Genomic DNA, 12,056 nt, shown 5'->3' with positions numbered 1-12,056 from the left:
TTCATTCATTCATGCAGTTGTTTGTTTATTTATTTGCTCATTTGTTTAATAATTTGTTTATTCATTTATTTATTCATTTGTTCATTCATTTATTTGTTCATTCGTATTTATTTTGTTTTATATGTTATCAGAACATGCTTAGCTACGCCCCTAACCGTGACGTTTTACCCTAACAAAACATACAATCTAGTGCTTGTTTTATATATGTGAACTGTATTTGTGGAACTGTGAGGCGTGGTGGAGGTTGAGCTCAGATCTGAAGCTGTTCCTGCTCTTTAGTTCTAGTGAAGAGAAATCATACGATCACATTCAGAAGCGTGTGCCCTCAGTGTTAATAAAGCTCGACGATCCTCCACCCCCCTTGCCCCGCCCCGCCTCGCCCGAGTTCCTCCGTGCCTACAGGGAGGCGCCCGCTACAGTTTGACTAGCGCTACGAAAGGTCTCACTAAGACAACATTAGCGTGTGTGTAATCTCCTCCGTTCATGAGAAAGAAACTCTGGGGAGGTCGGAGTCGATGTTGTTTAAATAACCCTGATCCTGACGCCACGCCGACATCTACCCTTCATCTCCTGAGTGTGTGTGTGTGTGTGTGTGTGTGTGTGTGTGTGTGTGTGTGTGTGTGTGTGATGCGCACCCAGATCCAGTCTGATTTGCAAATTGTGCTCTTGAAGAAGCGACTCGACTGCTAAGTAACCGGCAGCGGCTCAAACGCAGCGGGCACCGATCCGCCGGGGAAATAAAAACGCTTTCTTAATATACTGTAAAATTAACAGATTTATTTCTTTATTTACACTCGATGGCCAAAAGTATCTGGACGCCAGAGTGATTTTTTTCAGCTAGAACAACAGCCGCTCTTCTGAGAAGGCTTCTCCAAGACTTTGGAGTATGTCTGTGGGGATTTGTGCCCGTTCAGTCAATAGAACATCAAAAAAAGAGTCAGTTAATGTTTTAGTTCTTAGTTGTTTCCTTCTTACCTCATTCATTCATTCATTGTCTTTTTTTATCACTGCTTTATCCTGGTCAAGGTCGTGGTGGGTCCGATTCACTGGGCAAAGTTGCCACAGTCCATTACAGGGCACACACACACACACACACACACACACACCTGACTGCATGTCTTTGGAGTGTTGGAGGAAACCGGAGCACCCGGAAGAAAACCCACATAGACACAGTGGGAACATGCAAACCACACACCACACCAGAAAGGACCCGGACCGCTTCACCCTGGGATCCACCCTGGGAATCGAACCCAGGACCATCTCACTGTGAGTCCACAGTGCTACCCACCAAGCCAGGCCTCCTCCGTCTTCTTGAGTTGAATCGTTTGGCGTGCTCCTCCTGACGCATCAGCACGTACGGACTGACGTTCGCTCTGACGGTTCCTAACGATGACTGGAAACGTCCTGACGGGCGCGCTCATCACACTTCTGACAGGATCCCGATACGTCCCGTTATGTAAACGAGTGTTTGTCGAGCGGCGCTGACAGCGATCGTTCCTGTTCGCCGGAGTGAATCGTGGGTAACCTTTCCATCAGCTGAGGTTGGAAGAAAGTCCTGAATCATTTATTCATTTATTTATGGTCTGTTTTACCACCGCTTTATCCTGGTCAGGGTCACGGTGGGTGCAATTCACCTGGGCGAAAGGTAGGAAACACCCCAGACAGCGCACACACACACACACAGTGGAAGGAAACCGGAGCACCCGGAGGAAACCCACACAGACGCATTTACATTTTCGCCATTTGGCAGACGCTTTTATCCATATGTGACACTATATTGTCTAAGCAACTGAGGGTTAAGGGCCTCGTTTAAGGGCCCAACAGTGACAACCTGGTAGTGGTGGGGCTTGAACCAGCGACCTTTTGATTAAAGTCTTTTTGATGAAGTCCAGTATCTTAACCGCTAGGCTACTACTGCCCTGACACAAGGAGAACATGCAGACCCAGACCGCTCCACCTGGGATTCGAACCAAGGACCTTCTCGCTGTGAGGCGACAGTGCTACCCACCGAGCCGTTGTGCCACCCTGTTTTTGGAATATGGTCAGGTCTCCACGTCTTTTTGGTCATATCCCAATAGCTAGTTGTAGCCTAGTGGTTAAGGTACTGGACTAGTAATCGAAAGGTCGCCGGTTCAAGGCCCACCGCTGTCAGATTGCCACTGTTGGGCACCTGAGCAAGGCCCTTAACCCTCAATTGCTTAGACAGTGTACTGTCACAGTACAGTAAGTGGCTTTGGATAAAAGCGTCCACTAAATGCTGAAATGTAAATGTTAATGTAACTATAATGCGTCGAGGAGCGTTTGTGTCAGAACGGGCGCGTGGGCTAGCGCATCTACGTTTTGGATTCAGCGGATCTGCACGCCGACACCCGATCCTCTCCGGCGAGCGCTCTCCTCCCCCCTCTGAGATTTCGTCATCTCGGCTTCCCTCGCGCTCGCAATTAAACAATTAGAGCTTTTACGGCGCCCGCGTCGGCCGGGGAGAGGGCGAGATTGAAATGCGCTTTTAGCTAATGGAGGAACGCGAGCGGGCCGGGCGCGGGATTGGAGAACTCGAGCTGAGTGCATGGTAAACAGCTCTGAGAGCGCCGCGTCTCCCGCTGGGTAGAAATGGGTTTCGGCGCCACCTGTACTGATGAGGGAGCAGAAGAAACACGCTTTTTAACGCCGGTTAGCGCTTCGCTAAATGTTTTACCAGCGCGGTGAAGAGCATCGAAGTAAACGAGATGCTCCAAAGTTATCAGCGCTCGTACGTTTTCCAAATATAGGGTCAAAGTGGGAGAGATGATGGAGCCTAAAGTATTGGGACACCATCTTCTAGTTGTTGAATCGATTGCACAAAGTTTGGTTTAAACACACTTGGCCTGACTGGACAGCTCTGGAATGAACTGGAACATCAACTGAGGCTTTCTTGACCAACGTTAGGGACTGAATGGGCACAAATTCCCACATATATACTACAATGTCTTAACAGAAGCCTTTTCAAAAGAGAATAGCTGCGTAGGGCGGCACGATGGCTCGGTGGGTAGCACTGTCGCCTCCCAGCAAGAAGGTCCTGGGTTCGATCCCCAGGTGGGGCGGTCCGGGTCCTTTCTGTGTGGAGTTTGCATGTTCTCCACGTGTCTGCGTGGGTTTCCTCCGGGAGCTCCGGTTTCCTCCCACAGTCCAAAAACATGCAGTCATGGTTAATTGGAGACACTGGCGCCCCGTCCAGGGTGTTACTGTGTGCCTTGCGCCCATTGACAGTGAGTGAGGTCAGGCAATAATGTTGAACAGACGTTTGGCTCACAGTAGATGCTCCAATTCATCCTGAAACGGTTTTTAAAACGAGATTTCAGGTGTCCGAATACTTTTTGACCATACAGTGTACTGTATATTCTGCAGCATTAAGTTTTTCCTTCACTGGAACATTCCAGTATACTTGTTGGACGTGTGTTCGTCTACGCCCGTCCTTGACCGGCGTGTTGGTGGTGCGAGCGACAATTGTCCAGATGGTGCTGAGGACACATTATGGTTCAGGAATGGATCATTAATCCTAATACAGAAGATCTTCATTACTAAACCCGGACAGCTTCATGACAACCTCATGGCTGGATCTGATCCAACACGATCATTTAAATACTGTAGAATTAAAATCTATCGTTATTTGTTTCTCTCTCTGTTTCATGCAGGCGGAGTGTTCGGACATCAGGAGTCGTCCAGCTCAGACGTGGATGATGAAAGTCAGCTGAAATTTTACACGGAGCACCGCGTAGGCCGACGCCGTGGTAAAGGTACCGTCACGTTTAATTTACCCTTCATGCACTTTGTCGTGTCGATTTGATTTTAAATGGGTGTAAGTGGCATTTTTCATTTTTCAAAACGTCTTTTTTCAAAGGGACAAAGAAACGTTGATTCAGAAAGTCGAGTCTGTGTTTAAACGCCCACCCGAACCACCCGATCCCAGAGGTAGTGGGCGGGCGTAATTTGTCGCCAACCAAGTGCCCTTATTATTATTATTATTATTGTATTTTTTTTTTATTTCATCCATTTCAGTACATTTATGATGGGTTGCCAGGATGCCAGTTTGTAACAGGGCAACTGAAAGCTGAGCCGAGTAGCAATGCCACCTCCTAGCATGATTTCGTGAAGTATGAGGGAACTGTATTACCTGGAAAATATAATAATAATAATAATAATAATAATAATAATAATAATAACGATAACCATAATAATAATTATTATTATTATTATTTTAAAATAATAATAATAACAATAACAATAGCGATAACAATGATAATAATAATAATTATAATAATAACATTAATAATAATAATAATGACAATAATAATAATAATAATGACAACAATAATAATAATAATAATAATGATAATAATAATATTAATAATAATAATAACGATAATAATAATTATAGCGATGATGTTAATAATAATAATAATTATTATTATTATAAAATAATAATAATAATAATAATAATGACAAAAATAATAATAATGACAATATGATAATAATAATAATAATAATAATAACAACAACAACAACAACAAAACAACAATAATAATAATAATAATAATCAAAACCGTAAATCTCAAGTTTACAGAAGTATTCAGATCCTTAACTTAGTATTTTGTTGATACATGTTGATGCATATACAGTGTATCACAAAAGTGAGTACACCCCTCACATTTCTGCAGATATTTAAGTATATCTTTTCATGGGACAACACTGACAAAATGACACTTTGACACAATGAAAAGTAGTCTGTGTGCAGCTTATATAACAGTGTACATTTATTCTTCCCTCAAAATAACTCAATATACAGCCATTAATGTCTAAACCACCGGCAACAAAAGTGAGTACACCCCTAAGAGACTACACCCCTAAATGTCCAAATTGAGCACTGCTTTTCATTTTCCCTCCAAAATGTCATGTGATGTGTTAGTGTTACTAGGTCTCAGGTGTGCATAGGGAGCAGGTGTGTTCAATTTAGTAGTACAGCTCTCACACTCTCTCATACTGGTCACTGAAAGTTCCAACATGGCACCTCATGGCAAAGAACTCTCTGAGGATCTTAAAAGACGAATTGTTGCGCTACATGAAGATGGCCAAGGCTACAAGAAGATTGCCAACACCCTGAAACTGAGCTGCAGCACAGTGGCCAAGATCATCCAGCGTTTTAAAAGAGCAGGGTCCACTCAGAACAGACCTCGCGTTGGTCGTCCAAAGAAGCTGAGTGCACGTGCTCAGCGTCACATCCAACTGCTGTCTTTGAAAGATAGGCGCAGGAGTGCTGTCAGCATTGCTGCAGAGATTGAAAAGGTGGGGGGTCAGCCTGGCAGTGCTCAGACCATACGCCGCACACTACATCAAATTGGTCTGCATTGCTGTCACCCCAGAAGGAAGCCTTTTCTGAAGTCTCTACACAAGAAAGCCCGCAAACAGTTTGCTGAAGACATGTCAACAAAGGACATGGATTACTGGAACCATGTCCTATGGTCTGATGAGACCAATATTAATTTGTTTGGTTCAGATGGTCTCGAGCATGAGTGGCGGCAATCAGGTGAGGAGTACAAAGATAAGTGTGTCATGCCTACAGTCAAGCATGGTGGTGGGAATGCCATGGTCTGGGGCTGCATGAGTGCAGCAGGTGTTGGGGAGTTTCATTTCATTGAGGGACACATGAACTCCAATATGTACTGTGAAATACTGAAGCAGAGCATGATCCCCTCCCTCCGGAAACTGGGTCGCAGGGCAGTGTTCCAGCATGATAATGACCCCAAACACACCTCTAAGACGACCACTGCTTTATTGAAGAGGCTGAGGGTAAAGGTGATGGACTGGCCAAGCATGTTTCCAGACCTAAACCCAATAGAACATCTTTGGGGCATCCTCAAGCGGAAGGTGGAGGAGCGCAAAGTCTCTAATATCTGCCAGCTCCGTGATGTCGTCATGGAGGAGTGGAAAAGCATTCCAGTGGCAACCTGTGAAGCTCTGGTAAACTCCATGCCCAGGAGAGTTAAGGCAGTTCTGGGAAATAATGGTGGCCACACAAAATATTGACACTTCAGGAACTTTTACTAAGGGGTGTACTCACTTTTGTTGCCGGTGGTTTAGACATTAATGGCTGTATATTGAGTTATTTTGAGGGAAGAATAAATTTACACTGTTATATAAGCTGCACACAGACTACTTTTCATTGTGTCAAAGTGTCATTTTGTCAGTGTTGTCCCATGAAAAGATATACTTAAATATCTGCAGAAATGTGAGGGGTGTACTCACTTTTGTGATACACTGTATAATCAAGCTCATGGTCGGGTGTCCACATACTTCTGACCACTTGGTGCATGTGTTTTATCTTCTTCTAGAATATCATTTAGACGTATCCAATATCTAACACAACACATCGGTGTTAAAGTTTGCCATGCTCGCTCTGTGTCCATCAGGTTTCTTTTGGATTCTTGGTTCAGGACTGCACAGGGGCAGAGTCATGCTGAACAGTTTCTCGAAAGGACCTTCCCTAAACTGTTGCTGCAAAGTCAGAAGCATATCATTTCCTTTATATGATTTATTTATCACACCTGTTAGCAATTGTCGTCCCTGAAATGCATGAATTCAGTATTTAGAAGGGGCGTCCCAATACTTTTGGTTCAGTAGTCAAAATAGTCCAGTCACGCCTCATAAATCTGTATCTGCTTTTTAGTATCTGTAGCAGAAAAATAATGCCCTCGGTCACGCTGGCACCCACAATTAAAGAACCGAATGTACCAGCCTACATCTCAACTCTGTACTGGTATGCCAGGGACTGCTGGAACACCTCGCCGGAACACCTCGTACGCAGGACACACTTTTCTCCGTATTCATCATCTTTTCACAAATCCTGCTGAGTTCACTGTCGGCTCTGAAGACGCAGGAACGAGCAGCCTCGGTTAGATGTGCTCACTTCCCACTGAGGCTTTTCATTAGTGCTTTTCGACTCAGCAGAAATCGGGAACACTTCACAGAACCGAGGTCCCGCCGCCCTGCGTTTAACCCTTTCCTCATGGTACTGTTTTGTTTGGGGTGGGTCCGACTTTCCCGAAATTACTGAGTGAGGTGCAGTAACACCCCGGACCGGACGCCAGTCCATCGCCCGACCTCGACCACCATTAGACGTAGAAAGAAAGTCGAGTCTGTGTTTAGACGCCCACCCGAACCTCATGGATCCCAGAGGTAGTGGACAAGCATCATCTATTGCTGTGCCAACCAAGTGCCCTTATTATTATTATTATTATTATTATTTTGTTTTTCTTAAGTAAATTTATGTAGGTTGCCAGGATGCCAGTCTATAAAGGGGCAACTAGAAGTCAAGTAGCAATGCCACCTCCTGGCATGATTTCGCAAAGTATGACAGAACTGTATTAACTTGGAAAAAAATAAATAAATAAATAATAGCAATGTTATTTATTTATTTGTTTGTTTATTTATTTATTTATTTACTTTTCATGATTTATTTATTTTTATTTCTTATTTCTTTATTTATTTTCTAAATTTATTTATTTATTTATTTTCTGAGTGAATGTATTTTTTATGTTTTATTTAATATTTATTCATTTATTTATTGTTTTATTTATTTATTTTCTAATTGAATTTATTTTGTATTTTATTTATTTATTTATTTATTTATTTTCTGAGTGAATGTATTTTTTGTTTTATTTAATAATATTTATTTATTTATTTATTCATTTATTATGTTTTATTTTATTTTTTTCTAAGTAAATTAATTAATTTATTTTTTATGTTTATTTAATATTATTTATTTATTTATTTTATTTTATTTATTTCTCTATACAGTTGAAGTCAAAACAGTACAGTCAAATACAAGATATTAACACACACACTACATGGACAAAAGTATTGGGACAGCCCTTCTAATTCTGGAATTCATATTTAAGCCACAATAAAATAAATCATAAGCTTTCAACTGTGCAGCAACAGTTTAGGGAAGGTCCTTTCCTGTTCCAGCATGACTGTGTCCCTATAAAAACGAAAGAACAGAAACTCCTGACCCCAGCCCCACTGAACAGCTCTGGAATGAACCGGAACATCAATCGCTCAGTATTTTGACTGAATGGGCACAAATTCCCACAGTTATAGATAAAGAATGACATAATGGGATGTCCAACATGCTCACGGTCAGACATGATAGTTCACTTGTATAAAGACTGTAAGTGATTCCGTATCGCTGCTTCGTTATTAGTAACGTCGTCGTTTACTAAAACAGGAAATGGTAAAATCAGAACAGGAAACCGTGAATTATCAGACCGTGCATAATCAGACCGGAATTAAAACATCGTAACGCGGTAATTTATGAGCGCCGAGAGACGCAATTACATTAATGACGGATCCTGATGAGAAGCGATGATTAACGACAGCCATCAAAACGTCTCCAAACTGCCAGTCTGCGATTCGCTGGCATGGAAATAATGGATGCATCACATATTTATGCGCATAATGTATTCAGAGATGGAAGATCGATCGGGGGAGTGATGGATCAGAGACTCAGGGGGGAAACTTTGGACAGGAGCTGAACCCCAAAACTTTACTGAGTTGACGGTCACAGTAATGATGGTTCTATGAATGGCAGACGTTAGCATGTTCTTATGTGCACCGATGAGCCAAAACATCGTACTTCATGATCACCCACCCTATTATGCTACCTAAACAGCTCAGACCCACTAAGACATGGTACCATCCTGGTACCAGACACCACAGGGTTCCTTATTGTGGTGTACCTGGATGTTACCAAGAGCTACATCAAGTCCACTATGCTACAAGGTGGATCACCTACAGTACATCCTGGTGCTGTCTTATGACCACTAGGCTTATTATGAGACCTAAAGAGCTCTGACCCGCTGAGACATGGACACTACAAGACCTCTGAAGGTACCCTGTGGTATCTGGTGCAAGGATGTTACCATCAGCTCCTTGAAGTCCTCTATGTTTCAAGGTGGATCACCTACAGAACATCCTGGTGCTGTCTTATGACCACTCGCCCTATTATGCTACCTAAAGAGCTCTGACCCCCTGAGACATGGACGCCACAAGACCTCTGAAGGAACTGTGTGTTATCTGGTACCAGGCTGTTACTAAGAGGTCCTTCAAGTCCTCTTATGATTCAAGGTGGACCACCTACAGTACATCCTGGTGTCGTTTTATGACCACTCGCCCTATTATGCTACCTAAAGAGCTCTGACCCACTGAGACATGGATGCCACAAGACCTATGAAGGAACCCTGTGGTATCTAAACTCCAAGTCCTCTATGTTCCTCTATGTTTGTTTGTTTATTTATTTATTTACACAGCTAAAATCGAAGGAATACAATACAAAAGTATTGGGAGCCCTCTAATACTACTACTAACTAGCTAACTAATAATAATAATAATAATAATAATAATAATAAAATAATTAATAATAATAATAATAAAATAACAATAACAATAATAATAATAATAATAATAATAATAATAATAAAATAACAATAATAAAATAACAATAATAATAATAATAATAATAATAATAATAATAATAACGTATGGCCCTTGAATTTCAGTTGTGTAAATAATAAACATCAGCTAAATGTTATAAATAAAATGTGTGCAAATATAAATGCATTGTCGGTATAATGCTGCCCCCCACCACCACTACCAATGCTGCTCTGTGCCGATATTTATAATGATGTTACAATATTTTTAGGTTGTTCTTATGTTTTTGGAGAACATAAATGCACCTCTAGAGGATTTAATGTCTTTATAATAAAGCTGATCTAGATTTACATAAAAAAAAGAAGAAATCAAAGTTTCTCTCTTTTTAATCTCATACTAAACTTAAACGTGTGACCTCTGGGAACGCTCCGACTTTATTAGAACCGTTATCTTTTTTTCTTTCTTTAATGTTAAGCAGACGTTATTTCCAGGGAATAATGTGATTCACGTAGCAGTTTTCAGATGAAGCTTTAACTCAGCAGTTTGAGATACGGAGGCTCGTCCTGCTGTGTTTAGTTTTAACTGTCAGTCCTGGATTGAGTCGTCGCGTTTACTCTAACGCTCGTTCACTTGATGTGTGACGGCAGATAAAACAAGAGAGAAAACGATCATCAGGTTGTACAAAGCTTCAAACTCTGAATCACAGAGAAGCGGAGACGGAGGTCAAATATATGATTCCTGTCTGTTATATAACAACAACAACAACAGCAGATCTGGTCCTCATACCTGGTTTGACCTTCCTATTTAGGTCCTTCCAATGGTTCAGTTGTTAAACCATGACCACCCACAGCTTCAGTAATAACCAGTCATGTCTGTGTAGATGCCTAACTGGCCGATAGCACAGCTGAGATTCGAACCCTGGATCTCAGCAGTTGTGAGCTAGCGTATTTTAGCACTGTGCCACACACACACACACACACACACACACACACACACACACACACACACACACACACAGAACATGCAAACTCCACACCGAAAAAACCCAAAGAATTGAACCCATGTCCTTTTAACCCTAACCCTAACTCCACACAGAATTGACCCTGGGAATCGAACCCATGCCCTTCTGACCTGGAGGAAACCCATACACACGCAGAGAACATGCAAACTTCACATATGGGTGGCACAATAATAATAATAATAAAAAATAATAATAATAATAATAATAATAATAAAAAAAAAATTAAAAAAATATATTAATAATAATAATAATAATAACAATAACAATAAATAATAATATTAATAATAATAATAATAAATAAAAAAATAACAATAATAATAATAATAATAATAACAATAATAATAATCAAATAATAATAATAATAACAAGAGAATAACAATAATAACAATAATAATAATAATAATCAAATAATAATAATAATAATAACAAAAGAATAACAATAATAACAATAATAACAATAATAATAATAATAATAAAATAATAATAATAATAATAATAATAATAATAATGATAATAATAATAATCAAATAATAATAATAATAATAATAACAAAAGAATAACAATAATAACAATAATGATAATAATAATAATAATAATAATAATAATGATAAAACAATAATAACAATAATAACAATATTAATAATAATAATCAAATAATAATAATAATAATAGCAAGAACAACAAACATTTTTATTATAAAATATTATTATTATTATTATTATTATTATTATTATTATTATTATATAATTTACGCAATTTACATACATTTAAAGTATCTGGACACTTGAATATTTGACCATGAGCTTGCTGGACGTTCAAATATACAAACAAACAATATTAAAATAAAGTGACCTCTGTGTGATCATCTAATCATTAAATTCATGTGTTTCAGCAGCAGTTGCTAACAGGTGTAATAAATCCATTAAGGACATTATATGCTCCTGACTTTGCAGCAACAGTTTAGGGAAGGTCGTTTCCTGTTCCAGCATTTAAAGAAACTCCAGACCTTAGCATCACTCAACAGCTCTGGAATGAACCGGATCATCAACCGAGGCTTGACTGAATGGGCACAAATTCCCACGGACATGCAGTCATTCAAAGCCTTGCGAGAAGCTTCTCAGAAGAGTGGCTGTTGTTAAAGCTAAATAGATCACACAGAGGTCAATTATGTCCAGCAAGCTCATGGTCAGGTGTCCAAATACTTTTGGTAGAAACTGCTGGGTGTGATAATAATGACCCCACATTAATGTAGAAACGTCCAGACAATCCTGAAGTGTAGACAAGGCTTCAAACTCTTAAGTTCTCGTATAATTTACTTATTTGGCAGATCGTTTTCTCCATTGAGCATCTTAGAGTTCGTTTAAAAAGCATCGATATCTCTGCCAGTCTCAGTTTTTCACTTTTAATGCTATGCTAGCAGCGCATCGTGAGTTTTCTTCTTTCTTTCTTTCTGCTGGGCGTAAAATCCCAGCTCTTCCATCAGGAAACTGACACGGCTTCACTTATTTCTCATCCCAGCTGAAGATCCGTCTTGCAGAACGGCAGAACGTTTCAGATTTTCCTCCATCACGCA

General features: G+C 40.2%; 1 protein-coding gene across 1 annotated transcript in view; it reads left to right on the top strand.

Moving 5' to 3' along the window:
- The window catches only part of LOC134303423 (astrotactin-2-like), a 311,971-nt gene that overhangs the window by 139,202 nt on the left and 160,713 nt on the right, over nucleotides 1-12,056 (top strand). The window contains exon 5 of the mRNA XM_062988832.1: nucleotides 3,672-3,773. Coding sequence (XP_062844902.1) covers nucleotides 3,672-3,773 — 102 coding nt within the window. The remainder of the gene's footprint in view (nucleotides 1-3,671; nucleotides 3,774-12,056) is intronic.

Source organism: Trichomycterus rosablanca, chromosome 26 (assembly GCF_030014385.1).
Source record: "Trichomycterus rosablanca isolate fTriRos1 chromosome 26, fTriRos1.hap1, whole genome shotgun sequence".
Classification (NCBI taxonomy): domain Eukaryota; kingdom Metazoa; phylum Chordata; class Actinopteri; order Siluriformes; family Trichomycteridae; genus Trichomycterus; species Trichomycterus rosablanca.
Note: the sequence above shows the minus strand (reverse complement) of the source record. Positions and strands in the feature narration are given on the sequence as shown.